The sequence below is a fragment of the Rhinoderma darwinii genome, chromosome 3, assembly GCF_050947455.1.
Source record: "Rhinoderma darwinii isolate aRhiDar2 chromosome 3, aRhiDar2.hap1, whole genome shotgun sequence".
NCBI lineage: Eukaryota > Metazoa > Chordata > Amphibia > Anura > Rhinodermatidae > Rhinoderma > Rhinoderma darwinii.
Genome location: NC_134689.1, coordinates 188,777,959 through 188,802,402, shown reverse-complemented (window position 1 = coordinate 188,802,402; position 24,444 = coordinate 188,777,959). Strand labels below are relative to the sequence as shown.

The 24,444-nt window shown below is 40.9% G+C and overlaps 1 protein-coding gene across 1 annotated transcript in view; it reads left to right on the top strand.

Moving 5' to 3' along the window:
* IQUB (IQ motif and ubiquitin domain containing) overlaps positions 1–23,537 on the top strand; it is a 40,583-nt gene extending 17,046 nt beyond the window's left edge. Inside the window, exons 8-14 of the mRNA XM_075857167.1 lie at positions 4,253–4,463; positions 8,720–8,895; positions 12,109–12,279; positions 15,538–15,714; positions 17,372–17,620; positions 19,164–19,349; positions 23,166–23,537. Coding sequence (XP_075713282.1) covers positions 4,253–4,463; positions 8,720–8,895; positions 12,109–12,279; positions 15,538–15,714; positions 17,372–17,620; positions 19,164–19,349; positions 23,166–23,273 — 1,278 coding nt within the window. The 3' untranslated portion in view covers positions 23,274–23,537. The remainder of the gene's footprint in view (positions 1–4,252; positions 4,464–8,719; positions 8,896–12,108; positions 12,280–15,537; positions 15,715–17,371; positions 17,621–19,163; positions 19,350–23,165) is intronic.
* The last annotated feature ends 907 nt before the right edge of the window (positions 23,538–24,444 follow it).

Sequence of the window (24,444 nt, the reverse complement as noted above, 5' to 3'; positions counted from 1 at the left end):
CCACTCTTCTAAGGATAATTTGATCGCCGGTAACTCACGGTCCCCAATGGAGTAGTTGCACTCTGCAGGAGAGAAAAGTTAAGAGAAGAAGCAACAGGCTACTGCCTTACCCTTGGAGTTTCTTTGAAACATTAGTGCTCCAGCGTCAACCTCCAGCGAGAACTGCCGAGTCACGTCAGGATGGTGAAGAACGCAGGCTGAAGTGAAGGCGCTCTTGAGGTTGGTGAATGCCGACTCTGCCTCAGGGGTCCAAACCTTAACATTCACTGCCTTCTTGGTGAGGGCAGAGATTGGTGCAGTATGAGACGAGAAGTTTGTGATGAATTGCCGTTAGAAATTTGTGAACCCAAGAAATCTCTGTATGGCCTAAAGACCTTGTGGACGTGGCCAGTCTAAGACGGACTTCACCTTCTCTGGATCCATCTTGAGTCCATGATCTGAGACAATATAGCCCAGGGCAAGGACTTCTTTTCGAAGACGCACTTCTAGAGTTTGGCAAAAAGGCTATTCCCTCTTAACCGCGATAGGACTTGGTGAACATGCATCCGATGCGTCGTCAGATCTGGTGAGTAAATAAGGATGTCATCCAAATATGCCACCACACAGACATACAGTAGATCCTGGAAGATGTCATTCACAAATTCCTCAAACACAGCTGGAGCCTTACACAGTCCAAATGGGAATCAAGAGATATTCTTAGTGACAGTCTCGGGGTGTTGAATGCGATCTTCTATTCATCACTCTTACGGATATGGATCAGGTTATAAGCCCCACGTAGATCCAGCTTTGTGAAAATCTTGGCCCCACAAATTCTATAGAAGAGCTCGGAGATTAGCGGCAAGGGGTACTTGTTTTTGACCGTGATTTGGTTTAAACCACGGTAATCGATACATGGTCGGAGTGATACATCTTTCTTTTCAACAAAGAAGAATCTGGCTCCTGCCGGTGAAGAAGGCTTCCTATTGAACCCCCTCTCGAGGTTCTTCTTGACATAAGCCGACATGGCCTGGGTTTCGGGTAAGGACAGAGGATAAACCCGTCCACGAGGGGGTGAAGCTTCAGGGAACGATTCTATAGAACAATCGTAGGGACAATGAGGAGGAAGGACCTCTGCCTCCTTCTTGCTAAAAACATCCGCGAAACAGGCATACTGTGGAGGCAGTTCTGAGAGTGACTGATGCAGTGGGGACAGAACAGGATGAACCTGAGGCAGGCAGTGGTGAAGACATTGTGAACTCCATTAGAGGACCTCTCCGGAATTCCAGTCGAGGACAGGAGCGTGTTGGCGAAGCCATGGCAGTCCCAGCAGGATGGGGTTAATAGCTTTTGGCGGAACATACAAAGCTATTTGTTCTGAATGAAAAACTCCTACTTGTAGCCTCAGCAGTTTGGTGATGGAAAGAATAGGGTCTGGTAGAGGTTGATCATCCACAGAAGCGACCGCCAGAAGTTTCTCAAAAGTTACTGTGGCCAAGTGGAGACAGTCTACTGAGGCGTGTTAAATGAAATTTGCAGCCGCTCCAGAGTCCAGATAAGCGGGGATAGAATGCGAGTCTTCACCAGAGAAGATAATCACGGGAATAGATAATTTGGGAGAGAATTTAGCAGTTGACGAGGATCCACCTTGGGTAGTCTCTCCTATCAACCCTAGGTGCTGGAGTTTCCCGGCTTCTGTGGATATTGACGCACAAAATGTCCCTTGTGGCCACAGTACAGACAAAACCCTGCTGAACGTCTGAACTGCCGCTCCTGGTCAGACTGCTGCAGTTGCAAAAGACGTTCGGCCCGATTCTTCGAATACCATACGAAAAGTCTCCAGAAACAATTGTAGGTCCGAAAATTCCGGCCCCTCACGTTCCCAGATAGGGTTCGCCCATGCCAGGGCTTTGCCAGAGAGGAGGGAGACAATAAAAGCCACCTTGGTCACATCAGAGGGGAAAAACGCAGCGAAAATCGCGAGTGGCTTATAAAACGTCTGAAAATCAGGAGCTGTTTTCCCTTGAAAACAGCTCCGTAATTTCAGACGTTTTTAGTGTGTGAACATACCCTAATACAGTACCAGGAAAGTATATGAGATTTCATGAAATCTCATCTACACGTTGTGGTTTTTTTCTGCATGTAAATTGTAATTTAAAATCCGCAGCATGTCAACTTTCCGCTTGTGAATTGCATCTGACTAGTTAAAAAAAAAAAAAAAAAAACGCACCAAAATCTGGAGCACTATAAGGGCTCGTCCACACGTAACGGAATTGTCGCGTTTTTTTCCGGCCGGAATTTCATTCGGCGAATACACAGCAGAATACAGTAGCAGCATAGTGGATGAGATTTAACAAATCTCATCCACATGCTGCGTAACCTGCTGTGCGTATTTTTCGGACTGCAGCATGTCAATTCCTGCTACGGAAAGTGTGCAGAATTGCTGCATTTTTCATAGGAGATGTCTCCACCTCCCAACATTTGGAAAAACGCAGCAATTTATACACCGTTTTCTGCCGTAAATACCGCAGGAAATGCTGCGTTTTTGCCACAGTGGAAAGCCTTTGACTTTCTACGGAATTGCAGAAATTTTCTGCAGTGATTCCGTTGTGTGTGGACAAGCCCTTAGGTGCGTATTTTACCTGCGGAACTACCTGCGTTTACCTGTGGTTTTGATGCAGATTTTCTGCACCAAACTCCGCAACGTGTGCATTTAGCCTTGGAATGCATATTTATTGTCTCAGAAGAGACAATAAATATTTGTGCTTTATACCCACTGCTGGATTATGTGGATTCCTACTGGAGGGAGCACCTTTGAAGTTTTCTGTTTTTTCCTGTCTTATTATTTGGCTTGTGTGTGCATCAGGACATCTGTGGCATGCACTCTGTTATGTGGGTGTTTATGACTGACACACTTTTATGGGGGCATGAGTTGTTTACTCTGTTATGCAGGAAATTCGGGACCACTTAAGAAATGGGTGTAGGCTCTAAGCATGTCTCATATCCATAAGGAGTGCACATGTTGAACCACCACTCATCTAACACGCAATAACAATATTATGGAAAAAACATTTGTGGCACTAGTTACTCTTTATTTATAACGACATGAAGCTCAGTTGGGTGAACCTAACCGATTGCAGCACCTCAAATGATGGGCCGGGGCATGACTGCCTCCCGGCCCTTCCACCAACAAGGAGCCAGTGGTGCCCACACATATCTACTGGCTCCCCCCAAGCAACTGCTGATCCATCCTGACCAACCTTTGTGGTTGCCCGAGTCTATGCAAACAGGGAACCAGACGAGAAACCCTGCTGCACGTCCCGTGGTTATCTCGCTGTGGCCCAAAGCTATCAACTCCATGTGTGTGGGAAGTGCCGCAATCATGACTTACTACATCACAATAATAAGGGCTGGGTGGGTCTTGCTTTACCTTTTAAGTAGAAACAAAATTAGCCTGCAGTCCCTCATATCCCCCCCCCCTTACACTATACAACCGCTAAACCCCTCACCCAGTTAACTTTTCACCTATCTTCTCACCCAAACCGCCCCTCTATTTTTCTCTTACCTCTCCCTAGGCTACCTGGCACCGCCAGCTATGTGGCCAGTGCCATTTTGCACAAAGAAACCCCTAATGTAAACTATCCCTATTTTTACCTAACTATCTGAGGCTCCCCACCACCCTTCAATCCTGGTGCCAAATGTTCCTATTTATGATTCCTAATAGGCATTTTGTCAATTCGTCACTGTTTGTGTTTGTCCTGCTGAGGTGGAAGGGACTGTAGGTAGGAGAAGACTGGAGCACATATGGTTGAGCTTACAAAAGAAGGACAGCACATAGCTACTATACATAAGGATTTAGCAGTACAAACAAAGTATGTTTGAATACCCTTAGTGGCTGAAGCATTCACTAAGATTTAGTTCTCATCTGCGCTAAGTTATTCCGTTCTTCTGTTCTGTCACAGGAACGGAAGAAAAAATGTAAGTGCCTCAGCCATTGCATCACGGACACTAACGGCGCCTGACGGAACCCATTCACTTTAATGGGTTCTGTCAGGTTTCTGTGAGGGTGTTAGTCATTTTACTGGAAGAAATAGTGCGGCATCCTGCGCTATTTCTTGGTGCATTTTTCAACACAACTGCCACGGAGGCCTCTAACGGAGCCTCAGACGCAGATGTGAGCAGCAATTTAGTCTTGTAAATGCATCTCTGTAATTGTTCCTTTTGGAGACGACTTTGTGTGGATAATTTGTAATAATAATTATTTGTATAATTTCAGGTAATTACAATACAGACCTACTTTCGACGTTTCCACTCCAAAAGAGTGGTGCAACAGTTGAGAGAAGAAAGGACGCTACGGTTGGAATGGGAGGAAAAAGAGGATTTAAGAAAAAGAAAAGAAAAGGAGGAGAGGCTCAGAAAAGAATATGAGCGCAGAATGAACCCAAAGAACAAAGAAGACTTTGAGTTGCTCTATCATGCTCTTGAATGTAGGTATATAGTACTGCATTGCATAGTACAGGACATGTGACAAGTGAGGATAATATTTAAAAAGTTAGATATAGGAGAAGGATGGTGTTAACTGTAGCAACTAGTCAAATGGTAGCTGCCATTTTGTAAGAGAAGGTTAGAAAATGTACATAAGCAAGCATCTAAATCGTTGCTGTAGGCAGTGCCTCTATTATTTTCTCTTAATTTGTTTTTATTCTATGTGATGGTAAAATTACATATTCAGCCATTTAGTATAGTGTTTGGATAAAGAAGATTCTGTCTACAATGATAACAAGATGTTTTGGTTATTTCTTTAACCAACCTCTACAACCAAACCTGTCTTTCTGGGTGTAAAAAGGAAAAAAATAAAAGGTGAACAAAAATTAGGAGTAGGACTTACATTTAACCGACCCAGTGACTGATTGTAACATCACTGGTGCTTTTTACAATAGCGGGTTTACTATGTAAAAAAAATAAATCTTTTTTTTTGGATTGAACTGCCACTACTTTGTTAGTCAGGAAAATAAATTAACCAGTGACTGACGTTTTTCCTCCATCTCACACATAAGCATGTAGGTACAGTGATAGCTAAAGCAGCATTAATGTGTATGGATCATGTGACATGCAAAGAGATATTGAGACTAACTGCAGATATTTATGTCTGATAGGTGGGGGGCCACTGGCACCCATTCTGTCAGGCAAGGTGGTAAACTTCCGTGTTCAGGACCACTTTCTCTTCTTTTCTGAACTATTAGAAGCAATCTGATTGGTTGTCAGGCGCTTAATGATCTCAGTTGGGAGGGTTGTGACAGGGCATGGAGGGGAAGGGGGCCCACCAGCTTCGGACCCTTGGGAGAGCTCTACTTAGTATGGCTGAGCAGAGAGCCACTGGCTCCCTGCCCCTCTTACTCTTTTAATCAACAGGCTGTTTTAGGCCTGTTGTATACTAAAGGTCGGGAGGTTGTTAGCATGATTTCCTGGGGCAGGCAGCGCCTTGAAATTGTGGGAACGGGGTTAGGTGGGTTTCAATCTTTCATTTTCATTAGTACGAAGGGGCAATATTAGGTGCCTAAGTATACAGTCTGTAGCTCGCCTGTGCAGAACTGGTATCTTCCACTATATATTTGCTAAATGCAGGTAATATTGGTCTTGTCGATTTGCAGGTCCATAGAACACAAGGGTAAAAAAAATGTTCTCATTAATTCGCCCAAAACAAATCTTAAACCTGGTGAATTAATTCCCCAATGCATCGTAGTGAGTGATGAATCAGCAAAATGAAAATCGACAACAAAATGTTCTCAACTCCAACCAGGAGCATGGATTTATTTTTTATTTTTTAACCATGTATTAAGATTTCCCTGAGTATTATGCAGCTAAGGTTGCTGGTGCCAGTATTTAATTTGTACCACCAAAACTCATGACCAGTAATTTTTATAATATCCGTCGGCTAATGCGCAATTGCGCATTAATTCATGGCGGCAGCCCACGGTGCAGGACAGTAGGAGAATGGAGAGCAGGAGCTGGACTCTCCTCCCCTCCTTTGATGGGTGCGGGACTTAAGACTCCTCCTTCCATTGCACACTGGTGGGTAAGTAGAGTCAGGGTATGTGCACACACACTAATTACGTCCGTAATTGACGGACGTATTTCGGCCGCAAGTAGTGGACCGAACACAGTGCAGGGATCCGGGCTCCTAGCATCATAATTATGTACGATGCTAGGAGTCCCTGCCTCTCCGTGGAACTGCTGTCCCGTACTGAAAACATGATTACAGTACGGGACAGTTGTCCTGCAGAGAGGCAGGGACTCCTAGCATCGTATATAACTATGATGCTAGGAGCCCGGCTCCCTGCACTGTGTTCGGTCCGGTACCTGCGGCCGAAATACGTCCGTCAATTACGGACGTAATTAGTTTGTGTGCACATACCCTTAGTCAGGAGCGCATGGTAGGGAAGGAAGAAAAGACTGACCTATGCTGGCAGTTAGTCCCTGCTCGGCCTCGGCTGCTCCGTTTACAAAATGTTGGGTTTGCCTGACTGGCTCGGGCCACCGCTGAGCAGGCTATGGGCAGCTGAGAGTAGTTTGACTGCTGGACATTCACAGTCACTGGTGTCAGCCGCAGCTCACACCCTGTACCTGTAGCTGCTGTGGTGGCTGTGCAGACAGACCCTTCCCTGGATGTGTGCCCCTCCAGTCTCCTATCCTCTCGTCTTTTCTCACGCTTCAGTCAGTCTTCAGAGTAGTTTACGCAGTATGGAGACTAGGAATCCTTGAAACACTACTACGTAGGGTACTCAATATTCAGATTAAGCGGTCATGTTGCTTTGTTTTGTCGCGGCTACTGCCAAATCCCATTTTACACGATTTTGTAGTAGTCGCTGCAATAAACAGCAACATGACCACTACATCTCTGAATATTCCCTCTGAATATATTCTAAGGCTGTTTTCACACACAGCGACCAAAACCACGCTGACTTTAAAGTCGCGGTTTTCAAATTGTAAGCAGCAAAAAGCAGTTTGGTTAATGGCCGCACAGTATTGCGTGTATTAGTCATTAATCACCAAACAGCTTTAAAATAATCTTAATTTAAAAACAGCGCTGACATGTCGGCGTAGTTGCGACTGCAAGGTTTACACTAGACTGTCTACTGATTGGCGACATCGTCTACACTAGACTGCGGACTGACCGATGGCAGCGTTTACACTGGCACCATTACTACCACCGGGATTTAAATTAAGGATAGGCTCTTAGGGCTGAATATCGCTATCTAACCTTGACACCTTATGTGACTGGCTGACCAGGCACTCAATTTACAAACAATAAATTATTCCAAGGTCTAAGTGTCAAATCACAATCGGTGTTAAGCCATGCCCCAAAACCACACCCCTTTTTATCTTGGCAGGAATTTTTGGGTGAAAAGGTGGCAACCCTATATAATGCAGTCCATGTAGAGGAGGAGGATACAGCTGCTTGTAAAGAGTTAATCTGCTAGAGGAAGAGGACACAGCAGCATGTAAAAGGGTTAATCTGCTAGAGGAGAAAGCGGCTTGTAAACGGTTATTCTGCTGGAGGAGGACACAGCTGTTTGTAAAGAGTTAATCTGAGTCTCACTACATACACACAGAACCAACATGTAACGTTGGGTGCGTGGACCCACTGGGCCGTACCGCCTTGACTGTATGGCAGCTGGCCAACAGGACGCAGGTCACAGTCTATAGTTCGTATAGTGTACCTGTGGCAGCTCGGACAATAGCAATGACAGGCTTTGCTGGAACTTAGGCAGCAGTCAGACGTGGTGTTCCAGGACAGGCGTGGAATACAGCACAGCACGACTACAGCTCAGCACGGCACTTGACCAGGTAGCACAGGATACAGGTACAGGAACGGGGAACACTGGGAACTGGAGATCACTAGGAGACCATTTGCGTAGACAAACTTAGGGTACGACAGCAACGCTCAGGCATGGGAGGAAGGGGCTGGGCCCTTCTTATAGTCAAGGGTACTCATGGGCTAATTTTGACATTTAACTCCGGTGTGCGCGCTGGCCCTTTAAGAGCGAGCACGAGCGTGCACGCGCACCCTACGGGACCCGGCCAAGGTAAGCGGAAGTGAGCGCTGGCGTCTCCTGAGGAGGAGACTGGAGCAAGCGCTCGCAGACCCATGGCTGCGGCCGTCAGGAGGTGAGTGAGCCTGACAGTCCGCGGCCATGGACATGACACAGCATAAGTCACTGAGGAGAAAGCTGTTACAGGATTTACCTCTGCGTCTTCTTTAAGCCCCCGCCTCCTGTTTCTCCATAATCATTTTACATTGCTGCTAATATAATTACATCCAGCATGAAGTAATATAGCAGCAGAGATGTTCCCTGTACACATGATGCACACTCACATTCTCTGACACAGTGGACATTCCCAACTTAGAAGCAGAAAATCTCAGAACAATCAAAATTTGGAGACTCAGCTGAAGTCGTCTCTCTTTCTCATAGTGGCAGAGCTTTTATCACTAAATTAGGAGAGGACATTTTTTAATTTTCCTATATATATTCATACATATCGTTTATATTTTGAAAAATATTTAATATTCTTGTCTCCTATTACTTCATGAGGTTTACCGGGAACTGATAGGTCCTCTTTAGTAATCATTTTATTATTGATGTTTATAATACCTTTTCTGTTTCATTTTCACAACCTTAGATTTTATATTTAATTAATGAGAATTTTTATATCAATGAACATATTTGTGTTTTGTTTTTAGTATGGAGAAAAGAAGAGGTGGAACAAATTAATCAAATATATACTGGTGCTGAAAGGAAAGCAGCCCTTTGTGCTCTTCTGGAACAAGAGACTCAATTGATGAGCTCTATTGGCAGGCACAAAATAGATGCAGGGGAAGAGAACCAACAGAAAGCTATACAAGATCTTCTAAAAAAGGTCAGTTATTCCACATTTCATGTATAAAATGGCAAAATTAGGCAGAAAGACTTTTCTGGGTCTTGCTAGTATTGCTAAATCATATGTTAATATATTTTTTTTAAATCTAGTTTATTTAATACTTAGGAGACATTGTATAAACTTCAACATATAATATGAGCACTGATATATATATCTTATACAGAGATAAACATCGCTAAATTGTATTTCCACACTCCCTATGGCTTTAAACAATTTTTTTATATTGTTCCAATCCATATGAAATGAAAACTGAAGCAAATTTGCAAATTATTATTAAAAACAGACTACAAAGTCTGTGTAGTCTGATCCTGCTGTCATACTCTCTTCCATCTGACCCTTACATTTTACTAATGTACATTCAGTAGGTCAACAACAAGAAGGGGACAAATGGAAGGGAGTATGACTGCAGGATCAAACTACACATACTTTGTTTGTAGTCCCTTACCATGGAGACACATAGATCTGCACTAAAGCTGTAGACACAAAAATATAGGACATTTTTAGTCCAGAGTTTTTTGAAAGTTGCTTTAATTATTATGTTAAATGCATTGGATCAATAAAAGCGTTGGTTTGCAAAGGTGGACATAGCTTTACAGGATTTTCCCGCCACAGACTTTTATGGCATAATGACTGGATATGTCATAAAAGTCTGGTCTGTAGTCAATGGGAAATATAGTGCTCAATTGGCATTTTCATTGTCTCCCATTGCTTTGGATGACCTGTCGCCATAAACTTGAAATGGTCTATGGTCAGCTTAAAGATGTGCAATGGTATAATCGACTTGCAGAAGTCTCCTATGTAATTGTAACCACTTCCCTCCTCACAATTATCAAAGACTATGGATGACTTCATGGAGCAGGTTTATAAATGCAGACTTATAAAATTTTAATTGATTTAAAGGACGAGTGTCGCGAAAAAACATTTTTTTATATTAATTTGCTTTTAGTGTTTTATTAATTTTTTTTTTATTTATTTGTGTTTGTGTTTTATTTTTTCACTTTTTCGTGTCTATGCGGGCTGCCATTTTTTTTTTTTCCCATCTCTGTATGTGTCAATTAACGACACATAGAGACATGGAATACGGCACATACAGCCCCATAGAGAATGCGAACGGGGCCCCTTCCATCCACTATGCTGTACGCCGTCTGTGTGGGAACGGCGCATGCGCCGCTCCCACACAGTCCAAATTGAAGGTCTTCGGCCGAGCGACGTCTGTCGCCATTTTCTTGTGGACCGGAAGCCGCGGCCGGACAGTAAGATTACTACTTCCGGTCGCGGCTTCCGGACTTGTGCACTTGGAGCGGAGGGAGCGGACGGACCGGAGGGAGCTGCGGCGGCAGGAGCAGGTAAGTTAGGTCTGTGTATGTACGTGTTTTACTGTGTGTTTACTACTGTATGTAAACCTACTACACTGTGTGTTAGCTCAAAAAAATGGCGACACACAGTGTAGGAGGTTTGACCGTTCAATCCCCTCCTTTCTCCTGGCACTAGCCAGGATAAAGGAGGGGGGATTCTGTGAGCTCACTAGAGCGAGTGAGTTTTCTAAAATTTTGCAGCATAAAGCAATGTGGTTGCTTTACCACATGCCAATGCTGCAATTTTGGGAATTGCTCCATCTAGTGACCAGCACTGGGAAATGTTATAAATTAGAATCTAATTTATAATATTTCCTGACTCGTGAAAAAAATTAGAACAATGTTTAATCACTTATACACTAACTGTTGACTAAAAAAAAAAATTTTTTTTAAAAGTTACATGACGCATGATTACAGAGTGTAATGCCCTTTTAAAAGAAAAGAAAAAGTGTTTTAGGTGTTGCTAGCCATCTTGAAAATGTTGCGGCATTATGGTAAATATGGCACAAGACACTTGTTTTCAAGACCGGTTTTACAACACATTGATGAATCTGTCCAATATTTCTCTGCACCTGCCATCAGGCTGAAACGTGTCACGGTACAAGACAAGGCAAATAGAAAAAAAAACTTAGCTCACCCGACTCTGGTAGCTAGTATTCTCTGGCTCACAGTTCGGCATTCACAGGTGCACGCATCACCTCCATAGGTTCAGATTAGAAAATCAAAATGAGAACAGCCCATTTCCTTGTATTCAACTCCAATGTAAAGACATCACAAGATAATGAGAGTTATAAGCACCAGTGATGCTTAGTGACTCCATACAGTATTTAAATGTGCACTCATCAATTACCTGGTACCAGAGTACCTTGCGTGTTACATCTTCAAAGGTGCAGTTCAAAGGTTAATATTGACAAAATACATAGACTTTATTAATACTAAAAATCCAGATAAAAAAGCTAAACTTTTTTTTGTCACGGGTGTCCTAATCAATTAACACTATGTCCTAAGAAAAACACCTTTCTGTTTGCGAACACTGTCTCTCGTCATAGCAATATGTCAGCCTGAGTACAACACAATGGATTCATAGGAAGACTAGTAAAGGAACAGTAGTTCCCTTTGTAGGTTCAAACCTGTTGAAAAAGACTAGCATTAAGACAAAATAACTTCTCAATCCAAAACTTTCCTCCTCCAATCACCCCTTCTTACTGGGCATCTTACTCTCTCTATACATTGTATGTAAAAACTTCAAAAGGACCCCGAATGAACCCCAAGGAAATATTTAGCTGTACTAGGTATATTTTTATTTCGGGGGTTGGAGAAGTTATTAAGATGTTCGAATATCCATATTCTAAGCTTACGTATTGTAAATCCCACATATTATTTTCTTCACTCAGTGCATGAAATCTCATAAACAATGTGATCACTGTTGGAGTTTAGCATCCAAAACATGCCCCTCTCAAAACTGTCCACTTTAGAATTTTACCTAAAATGTGCTTATATTACAGCGTGCACTGTATGTAAATTACTAGAGAAGAGTTTTGAGCAATGGCATCCTGCACATGCTCAGTCCTCAGATGAAGCCGAGGCCGGTACACCTGGACTCATCTCTGGACTCTTCTCTGGTAATTCACATACATCTATTGTAATTACTTTTTAGACAGAATGCTAAAACGGTCAGTATTGAGAGGGGAATATTTAGGATGCTAAACCCCTGCCGTAAAATTACACACTGGTGGTCTAGTGCCCCAAAATCTAGTGACCGCTTCCCTGTAACATTCTAGTGGCCTGACAACCATTCAAAGGAAAATATGTGATTTTTATTTTTTTCTACATGAAGTGCTGTGCACCCAAACAATGGAAAGCATTTGATGGAAGAACTACTGAGATGGATACCCAATTTACTATCCGGGCTAGAGAACTACGTGAGATTTATAACAGTATCAACACCAAATACTTCACTCGCGATGAGAGGCTTGATGCTCTTTTGACACTTAAACATACTGTCAAGGTAAGAACACTAAAAGCACAATATACTGCAAGTATTGCTGTGTATTGTAGATATTGTACAAAAGTGTTGCAGTGTATTGTAAAAGCGATCCAACGATTACATGTTCAAGTCCCATAGTGGGACTAAACTATTTTTTTCAATGATATTCATATATTCATGCTGCCCCCGCCCTCCAGCTGCTGATTGCCACTTTTTCACCCTATGCACAGTAAGGATAAGTTCACACGTAGCGCAAACACTGCAGACATTTTTAACCACATTTTCTGTGCGGACATTCTGGATCGTATTACAGTAGTAACAAAGTGGATGAGAATTAAACAAATCTCACTGATACCCTACATAAAAAAAAGAAGTGCGGAAATTGACTTGTGGTGCAGCTGCTCAATCTGCAGCATGTAAATTTCTCTGCAGTGTTTAACACCTTAACGACCGGCGTATAGTGTTTTTACGTCGGCCGTTTCGGCTAGTTCTTCTGAAGTGCCGCCTTTTCACATCGGCACTTCAGAAGAACTTTTCCCGCATCGTGCAGGGTGCTGCTGAAGTCCGGGTTGTTGCGAACACTAGCAGTGGTCTCCGATCATATTTAACCCCTCAGATGCGGCGCTCAATAGCGATAGCTGCATTTGAGTGGTTTTAGAGGGAGGGGGCTCGCTCTCTCACCCCACTGGCATCCCACGTGCATCGCGGTGTGCCGATGGTTTCTATGGCTAACAAAGGCTCCCATGTCTGCCTTTAGTGATTGCCTGTTAGGACATGCCGGAGGTTTTACACTGACAGGCAATAATACACTGTAATACAGAAGTATTGCAGTGTATTATAAAAGCAGTCAGAAGATCGCACAGTAAAGTCCCCTAGTGGACCTAGTTCTATAAAATTTGACATAAATAAATAAAAGTCCCAAGTAAACAAATATTAAAAACCCACTTTTTCCCATTACAGAATACTTTATTATGAAAAAAAGTAAAAAGTTACTCATATTTTGTATTGCCGCGTCCGTAACGAACCCAACTATAAAACGATTACATTATTTAACCCGCACGGTGAACGCTGTAAAAAATAAAATAAAAAACAGGGCCAGAATTGCTGTTGTCTGTTCATCCTACCTTCAAAAAAATTTGATAAAAAGTGATCAAAAAGTCGCATTTACTCCAAAATGGTACCAATAAAAACTACAGATCGTCCCGCAAAAATACAGCCCTCATAGAGCTGCATCGATCGAAATATAATAAAAGTTATGTCTCAAGATATGGCGACACAAACAAATAATTTTGGAAAAAAAGTGTTTTTAATGTGTAAAAGTAGGAAAACATAAAAAAACTATATAAATTTCGTATCGCCGCAATCGTAACAACCCGCTGAATAAAGTGATTATGTTATTTATACCACACGGTAAACGGCGTAAAATTAAGACGCAAAAAGAATGGCGAAATGTCTGGTTTTTTTCCAGTACCCCACTAAAAAAGTTAATAAGTTAATCAATCAATTATATGTACCCCAAAATAGTGCTATACAAAAATACAGAAAAAAAAGTCCTTATACAGCTATGTCGAAGGAAAAATAAAAAATGTATGGCTCTTTGAAGGCGACGATGGAAAAACTCAAAAAATGTCACGGTCACTAAGGTTTAAAATACCTTCGGTATTAAGGGGTTAAGCTTTGTGTGAATAATAGGGAGAAAAGTGTCAATCAGCGTGTCTGTCACTTCTTCATGCTACCCACAGACAGGGAAGCATAAATATATGACAGATCCTCTTTAATAAAGTTTTTAAGAATATATAATAAAACATTTTAAAAAATGAACAACGCGAGAATTGCTGTATTTAGTCACCTTCCAAAAACAAATGGAATAAAAAGGGATGGAAAAGTCGTATATACCCCTAAATTGTACCAATAAAAACTACAGCTCGCCCCGCAAAAAATAAAGGCCTCACAGAGCTCCATCAATGGAAAAATATTTTTAACAAATTGTTTTTATCTTGTAAAAAACAAGAAAAAACGATATAAGTTTGGTATTGCCGTAATCGTACTGACCCGCTGAACAATGTTAACATGTAGCTTTTACCGTGTAGTAAACGCCGTTAAATGAAAACTTAAAAAACAATTGAGGAATTCATGTTTTTTGCCCATTTTTAAGAGTATTTAATTACATTATATGGTAGATTTAATGGTTCCTTATAAAACTTTGACTCATCTCGCAAGAAAACAAGCTCTTATATGGCTATGTCTGCGGAAAAATAAAAAAGTTGTTACTCTTGATTAGCAGGTAGGAAAAAATTAACAAATAATAGCTGGCTGTTAGGGGTTAAACATTAATGACCTATCCTCATCATGGTGCGGGGGCTGAAATATGGAGCAGGCTCACGTCCTGAGCCCGCACCATACGTTGCGGGTGTCAGCTGTGTATTACAGCTGACACCTCGCTCCAAAGGCCAGGAACAGCGATCACGATTTCAGCTTGCTATCACTTATTTAGTAATGTTAAGTATTTGCTGAGTATTTAGATTTTATACTTATGGCGCGTGACCAGCGATGCAGCTGATCAGTCCAAATATATGCCACTGATTGACTCTTATCTACTTATGCAAAATAATTAGGAGAAAATTGTCAATCAGTGGAAAATCCAAATACAGAGCAACTCCTTAACATAATAGCCCGCTGAAATCATCATGTCTGTCACTTCTTTATGCTGCCCTCAGACTTATAATTATATGTTTAAAATGTATTAAATAATACAGTTAAAACTTTTATTATAGTGTTTAATGGTAATTGTAGTGTTACTAATGCACTAAATGTTGTATTTTGTATTTTAATTTATTGTCTATCTAGTTTCCACTTCACCCTTAATAGTTAGTGTTCTTGCACCCATTTCTCCTAGCGAGATATATATACAGTCCAGATACAAATGAACACAGCACTTCAACATACCTATATATCAGGCCATGTGCTCGTTACCAGGGGATGAATCAATTCCCCAACTTGAGCATAAAGCAACCATAGAACGTAGTAACGACACCAGGACTTCAGAGTAGATGAAACAGGGTGGATTTATTCACCTCAAGTGAACGACATTTCGGTTCAACAGAGAACCTTTCTCAAGCTAGCGTTCTATGGTTGCTTTATATATATATATAAATATATCTACATATACCTGTTTTTAATACAATTACAAATAATATTATAGAAAGACTTAGTTGTAGGTACTAGTTAGGGTTTTTTCTAAGTAATCATTTTCCAATTTAATAGTGTTTTTAATTTCAGGAACATGACTGCAAATTAACCGGAGAGATTGTAGAACTGATTGACAGGGAAGCTGATCTTTTAATGCGGGGGATGCAAAACTGCAATCTAGAGGGACTTCGGAAGAGAATATCTACACTCTTCTTGCAGTATATAAAAACTCCCACTTTTAACCCTGAAATTGCCAGGCTGCTCAAGGTAAATAGTTACAACACCAAATTATATCATAAACATATGTCTCTCAGGACAAATAAATTAATGGCTAGGCGATCCCTGAGTAAGGTATAACGCCTCCAAGGTATAGAACGTAGTAACTTTAATAGAAACTCCAATTATCATTTGCATACAAAAGAGAAAGAAGGGAGTCATGCATTATAAATAGTATGAAAAATCGAAAAATTTCAATTTGTATTAAATACACAGAAACAAAGTAATATAAAATATACAGGAGAACCAAAAACTGTATAAGGGCCATACAAAATGACAAGACATCAGTATGACGTAATTATTGGCCATATATAGAATTACATAGCAGGTGAAAAAAGAGGGTGTGATATCGATGGTCTAATACAATGGGTATAAATTACCATAAACGGGACACGAATGACAGGTCAATATATGAATGGTAGTACAAACACATAACTACACAAACGTGCATAATATAAATGAACAGAATAGTAGTGTCAAAGTATATCCACAGTAGAAGACCATCAGGGAGTGGTATTTGTTAAGAATAAGTGGCCCTCAAACGCATAGCTTTTTTTGGGGGGCGATCTAATTACATTGTACAGATATATGAATGGACAGCATAAAGATCTTTCTAATGATCTTCTTACACTTGACAAAGGGGCATCCTCTGTTTGTTTGAGTGAACATTTACGAAAGAGATAAGATGACGGTCTGCTAAAGCATGTTCTCTTTGAGCCCATTTTTTTATGCGAGGTGTGGGAGCACCAGAATTTAATCTGGTCAAGTGTAGTTCCAAATAATATTGGAGCACATCAGGGACTCCCCTACCTCCGCAATACCATTTCCTAGTCATTGTGTGGAACCTAATCCTAGCCTTTCTCCCCACCCAGATAAAATCATTACAAATATTCTGTAGTTTTTGTTTTATAAAAAGGAGAGAGGTATTGGGTTAATTAAGGCATGGCACAAGTACAGAATAATGGGCATATAATCATCATTTTGACTTAGGGAGAGTAACCACTGTTGCTGTTAACATTTCTGAGGAAAGGATCCTGTTTCTGCGGCCCTATTATAGACTGATTAAATGTGGCGTCAAAGTGGAGCAAAATATTTTATAATAACTGTTGGTGAGGTCATCTAGTCCAGGGGTCTTACCACATTTGAAGGCTTTTATTGCAGTGGATACCTCCATATTAGTGGAGGGCATGAGAGAGAAGTTAGGTCTGATGGAGAAAGAGAGGGCAAATTTAAGGAACCTAAAAAGCGTTTAATTTCTGCATGTGATGGCTGACACACTTCTGAGGAACCTAGAGGGTTGTAGAGGTCATGGTAGTAGTGTTTACATTTTTCACTAATATCCTGGGGGTGAGTAATCTGAGTACCATGTTTACAGCTCCCTGTTTGACCACTCTCTTTTTAAGCATTTTAGCCAACAGTACACCTGGTTTGTTGCTGTGTGTAAAAATTCAATTAGAATTTCTTGCCGACAGACATTTTTTTTATACATGACCCCTTTATGTTTACAAACTCTCATAAATTAATAGCAGGTAACAATATGCTTTTGTAGTCGTCCATTTAACCCGTGGGATTCAAACATCCACTAAACAGTATTGCACTTGTGTAGACTCCATATATACAGAATAATTACACTTATTTATTATTTCAGGTTCCTCAGGACTCTGCAGTCTTCCGTAAAAACATATATTTCTGTCCCAGTTGCAAAAGCTATCTCCCTTCAACTGAGTTTTCGCTGTCTGCTAATGCACGCACTATTGGGCGATGCCGAAAATGTTCAAAATTAGACAATGAAGCTCGGCAGAGAGAAGAGTTTACAAAATACAAAATGTTACTCAAGCAGCTGAAAAAATCAGAAGCAGATTATGGAGATGACGCCAAATTTGCATTCTTACTCCAGGTAACACTTTTTTGTCAAAATTTAATTGGATAGTATTTTGCAGTCTTCTTTCAATACAATAACTTTTCAAATCGTTATTCAAAACAGAAATAAGAATATGTTTCTTAACATATTATTACAAACACTTATAAAGACTTGTTCATAGCATGTATTTTTACACTTCCCACATCAGTCATTCCTCTGTCACCACTACCTGTTTATTTATACAACATGTATTTTTTTCCTTTATTTTCTCTTTCATGTGAATGTTTTCAAATTCCTAGACAAGTGTAAGCAATAAAGTAACGCATTTCATTTTTACAATGCAAACACTGCAATATAATTAGCTAAGGCGCTGTTTACATTAGCATTATTCTAAAACACAAAGCAGAAAGGATTGCATGACTGAGTTTTCCAATCTATGGTCCATCTACATAAATATATAATAATAGAATGAGAAATATACTTACGCAAAAGGACTATTTAATAATAAAACCCTACATCTGTTATGTAGTACTTTCCACATCATCCTTGAGCGTAATATATAGATATATATTTATATTTTACCAGAGTTCTCATCTAGCAGTAGTTTCCACCTAAACAAGGTAGGCTGTGGATGCATGCTGTATTGCTAATAGGCCTACGAAATCAGGGATACATTTTACACTTTCTCATTGACATTGACTATTCCAGCTCTCTCTGTTTAGGTGTTAGGGTATGTGCACACGATAGCTGCCTTTTACGTCTGAAAAGACAGACTGTTTTCAGGAGAAAACAGCTGCGTCGTTTCAGCCGTAAAAGCTCCTCCTTGCATTTTGCGAGGCGTCTTTAATGCCTGTAATCTTGAGCTGCTCTTCATTGACTTCAATGAAAAACGGCTCAAATTATGTTTCAAAGAAGTGTCCTGCACTCCTTTGACGAGGCATTCATTTTACGCATCATCGTTTGACAGCTGTCAAACGACGACGCGTAAATGACAGGTCGTCGGCACAGTACGTCGGCAAACCCATTCAAATGAATGGGCAGATGTTTGCCGACGTATTGGAGCCGTATTTTCAGGCGTAAATCGAGGCATAATACGCCTCGTTTAGGCCTGAAAATAGGTTGTGTGAACCCAGCCTTACTGTAGCCGTCCCTAATCAGAAACACTGTGTACTGACACCAAAACACTCCTGCAGGAATCAGGCAGAGCTGGACAGTGTCGGTTCACTCGTGAACTAAGCTGGTTCCTCACCATCACACTGCATAAGGATTGATGGAATGTCACTAGAGTGTGCAATTCTTTTTCATACCCATGATTTTTTGGCAACTTTAATATAAAATTGTAAAGGGTTTCTATAGCTTTTTTTTCTAAAGATCCAGATATAGCATGTGACAAATAAATGACATATTTGGAGTAGCTGTTTTCTAGGACACATCGGCCTACTTGATCTGTTATCTTGGGAACATGACAGTTTAACTAAGGGCTACCTCTATTGCTGGGCCTTATAATCATCATATTGGTTTTTATAGCTATATAATAAAACTTTTGGTCATTCAACTGCACTTGACTGTTTCATTGCAGCAAGAAGATCTTCAGTATCTTGTTGAGAATATCTGGGGTTTTAATTCTGCGTTAAGCGCCTGTGATGACCTTTATGAACTCGCCATGGTGAGATGGAACACATTTTATGAGTGGTCACCATGGAACTGTATTCTCTTAACAAAAGAGGAGGCAGCAGCTCATTTGAAACTTGCGAATGCTGATCAGGTAATGAATAATGGGTTGGTCTGGATTTCACAGTTCGCTTTCTTTCTGCACGTGTGAAACATTTCTTTGATTTTATTGATTGCAGAAATTAATGCAAACGTCTCCTTTTTTTTTTTACAAACTCTGTCACCTCTGAAATATAGTATTATGCCCATCCAAGTCATGCAGTGTAGCTGTATCAATCCCTCTTTGCTTCTCCCATGTGTATAAATCCAAAATTGTTCACTCATCATAAGTGACTGGAGTGGCAAGCTGGTGGAGGAAACGCTTTGGCAGGGGGGACAGACCTAGAGCTACTCTCGTTTGACTCATCGCCCCTTCTTGTCAACTCTTCCATCATCATGGAGCCAATAAAGTGTGCCTGTGTAGGACAAAAAACTCAACCACTCAGCAAGTTGTATTGATTTAGCTCCATTTAGGTTTACGTGAGCTATTGTGATGTTTTTCTTATTCTACAGTGGTGTACAAACCTATTTAACTAGGGCAAATTATATTTGTGCATTTGTTCTTCTAAAGAGATACTTACAATATCAAGGAATATTGTATATAAGCGATGTGACAATCAATCAGACTATCACTAAAAACTCAATCAGTCTATGCTGTTTCTGACAGAGCAAAGGTTTAATACGTTTATTTTGCTATAGTGGTACGCCATTGTGACTAAAGAACACCACTGTGCACTGAAGTAAGAAGATACCTCACCAGCCAGGTTGATTTATCTGTTATGAAATAGAAACTACAGAGCTTTAGTTAAAGTCACATGCCTCAGTAACGTGTGCATGATATGTTCACTTGTGCATTATAGATTTCTGCCAACAGATGGCATTGCAAAATCAGCTATTGTGTGTTTTAATTATGAACCCAGTAAGGACGTTTTGCACGTCTCTGAGAAGCTGCACGCTATTTGCTTCATTTACAGGTTAAGTGTACTTTGCGATTTCAAAGTGACAGTCACTAAGTGCCAGTGAAATATCTTCTTAAAGCTTAAAGTGTAGCTAAACGTTTGACAAACTTCAGACATGTCATAGTGACATGTCAGAAGTTTGGATTGGTGTGGACCGAGGACTGAGACCCCCACCAATCGCTAGAACGAAGCAGCTGAAGCGCTCGGGTGAGCGCTCAGCCGCTTCGTGTCTGTTCGGCTTTTTTCCGGAAAGCCGATGTATCGGAGTACGGGCTCATAGACTTTCTATTGAGACCGTACACCGATGCATTTATTTCCGGAAAAAGCCGAACAGACACGAAGCAGCTGAGCGCTTCAGCTGCTTCGTTCTAGGGATTGGTGGGGGTCTCTGTGCTCGGACCCCCAGCAATCCAAACTTCTTACATGTCACTATGACATGTCAGAAGTTTGTCAAACATTTAGCTACACTTTAAAATAACACCAGAAAAATGTATTTCCATTCAGTGAAACCTGGCTAATGTGTAAGATAATTCTTTTACCAAGAGAATCTTCTATATATTGGAGCTGTTTAGCAGTTTGGATTTTCCTTACTGTATTACGAGCAGACTTCTGACATTTGAACACTAGCTATGAAACATTAACTTGCCTAACCACAAACGAATAGGCTCCATAAGCAGTTGGTTATTGTTTAACCCCAATTAATGAGGATTTCGCCAATAAACCTAACAATGCCCATATATTAGTAAATGAGAAATTACTACGATGGCCAAAGTTTAGTAATTGAGTTTGTTTTACTCATTTAGACATTTTGGCATTTTTCTTTTTTTGTGAGGGACATACTAGCATAAGTGACAGCAGGAATAGCTGCCATATTGGTTGTAAAGTTTTGAATTAGAGTCTAATAAACTGACGACAAACTGTTATTTTCAGCATAATCAAGCAAGTGACAGTGTCACAATGAGTTACTGAGAAGCTAATTCAGAATTAATAACCTATATGACTGCACGTCCTGTTGTCACTTATGCAAGAATGTCTGCCACAATAAAACCTCTTCCCGTGAGCCTTGTCATTACATGTTGCTTTCTGTCCACTGGTGCCGGAGACTCCCATTCCCCTTCACCTCCCCCTTTTAAAACAGTGAGGGTATGTTCACACGTAGTCAACAAAAACGTCTGAAAATCCAGAGCTGTTTTCAAGGGAAAACAGACCCTGCTTTTCAGACGTTTTTTTACCAACTCGCATTTTTCACGGCGTTTTCACGCCGTTTTCGCGGCGTTTTTTACGTCCGTTTTTGGAGCTGTTTTCATTGGAGTCTATGAGAAAACAGCTCCAAAAACGTCCAAAGAAGTGTCCTGCACTTCTTTTGACGAGGCTGTATTTTTACGCGTCGTCGTTTGACAGCTGTCAAACGACGACGCGTAAATAACAGGTCGTCTGCACAGTACGTCGGCAAACCCATTCAAATGAATGGGCAGATGTTTGCCGACGTATTTCCAGACGTAAAACGAGGCAAAATACGCCTCGTATACGTCTGAAATTTGGCCGTGTGAACATACCCTAAGCTGGACAAAACCAGGGCTGGCAAGAACTTGGTCACCATGTAGATATGTTGACTAGAAAATCGTCACTGCCAAATTGGTTTTATTTTTTGCCCTTCATGCATTTGGGAACCGGGTCTTTTCACCAGGTGCTGAATGCATGGCCTTGAATGCTGTCTCCATCTCTCCCTGCAGAAGCGGGGGCACAGACCACTCTTGCAGGGCAGAGTAAGCCCACAGCGTCTGTCATATAATGATAGTGCTGTGTGCTCCTCCTGTTTCAGTCTCTGTTACTACTAAAGAGGAGGCTGCTGGGACAACTGCCGAGAAAGTATACTATTGAAGGAGGGTAGGGCAGCTGTTAATACTACTAATGGGGAAGAGCTGCTGTGGCTACTATTGTAGGGGATTTGTTGTGACTATTACTTTACGGGGAGGGCTGCTGTGACTACTACTATATAGGGAGGGGGGATGTGTGACTACTGTAGGGGGGGGGCAGCTATTGTGACTACTGGGGAAGTTAGGGGTGTCTGCTGTGAATACTGTGGTGAGCAGGACTAATATGACTACTAGTTGTTGGGGAAAGGGACAATTATGACTTATGGGGAAGTGGGAGGAAAAGGCGGCTAATCTTACACAAGGATATTACCGTTACAGATACCTGGAATACTTAACAATAATTGCTACTTGTAAACAGGTATTTAGAGTAGTGGTGTGACCAAGGTATAAAATTGCAGCCCCTCATCACTAAAATAGTATAGCTGGCAGAGAAAGCATTGTGATGCATGAATATCTTAATCTACATGCTAATGCACCTTTTACTGAGTTTAAATGTACTTTTCATTTACGCATTTAGATCTACACTAATGACAATAATCATACAAAATAAGTACCCTTTTACACCGGCGAATTATAAGGCAAACGAGCGTTCACAAAACGTTCCTTTCTGATAATTGGCAGGTGTAAACAGGATGACGATCAGCCAATGAACAAGCAAACGCTCATTAATCGGCGGTTTGTATAGTTTACGCAGCCTAAAATATTATTGTTGTCGGCAGCACATCTACCTGTGTAAACAGGGAGATGTGCTGCCGACATGATGTATGTATGGGGACGAGCGATCGCGGTAACGAGCACTCGTTCCCATACATAGCTCCTTGTGAAAGGAGCAAACTAGCACCGATCAACGAGCTGTCTTCTTGATCGGTGCTCGTTTACACGGCCTTCGTTGGGCCGTGTAATAGGACCCCAAGAGTCTTATCAATAACTTTTCAAGTTGTTGATAAGATCCAATCTGCTTTACTCATATAATTAGGATAATGAAACTGGGTGTATGTTTCCAATTCTTATTTATTTTTATCTCTTCCTATCCAGGCTTATGGTATTGTTTTTATTCGAAAGATCAAGCACAGGCATACTCTTGCCAAGAACTATTTTTCACAGATTCCTGAGATGGCAGCATTTCTTCATCGGGAGAAATAAGATCAGATGTCTACAGTTAATGATGTGGTTATTAGTAAACCTATTAAAGCCAGTCTCCAAGTCTAGATTATTCCTCCTGCTGAGTTTAGCGTTTGTCATATTCATGTGTCAGCCTCGTATTCTGTCATCATTAACTGATTGTATTATACAATGTTTTCTAGGCTAATTACTCTGTAAAATACAGTAAAAATTTATTTACATCTAACATTATTTGGATAATCTTTCTGTCATCTTATTAAAGAAAGGTACTGGCTATTAATTGCAGCAATTGGGTTTTTTTTACTTGGAAAAAAAACCACAACTGTAGACCTACATTTTCATCTCTGTCCTTGGGCAATATAGTGTGTATACAAATATTTGGTATTGCCATATTTCACAGAATTCTCAGGCTAGTGAATCATTCATTGTAATTTCATTGATAAACTGAAATTAAGTTATTGGTGATATTAGAACCTATTGGATGTAGCAACAGTGTTTATCTATGATTGTATGAATTATAAAGTGGAGGAATCTGTCTGTTTATAATAGAGTGCATACTCTTTAGAGCTGGGATAAATGAAAATCACGATTAATTGAACATGTAACCTCGATTACAATTAATAAACGATTATTTAAGCCACACCCTGATTTGCATGCTACGCCATTGAATTAATATATATCTCCTGAGCCTGCTTTATACTAATGTATATAATATACCCCCTGATACTGTACCCCACACAGTATAATGCCCCCATAAGGCTCCCCACACAGTATAATGCCCCATAGCTGTCCCACACAGTATAATGCCCCATAGCTGCCCCCACACAGTATAATGCCCCCATAGTGCTCCCCACACAGTATAATCCCCCCGTAATGCTCCCCACACAGTATAATGCCCCCCATAGCTGCCCCTCACACAATATCAGCTGAGGAACAAACGCTTGTTTATCGGCTGATTGAATCATTTTAAATGCCGAAACTATTATAGTTGTCGGCACCACATCTCCCTGTGTAAACAGGGAGATCTCCTGCCGACGTGTCAAAAATGTATGGGAACGAGCGATTGGAATAACGAGCGCTCGTTTCCATACTAGCTCCTTGTGAAAGGAGCAAACAAGCGCCAATCAACGAGCTGTCTCATTGATCGGCGCTTGTTTACACGGCCCAAGTCAGGGCGTGTAATATCACCTTT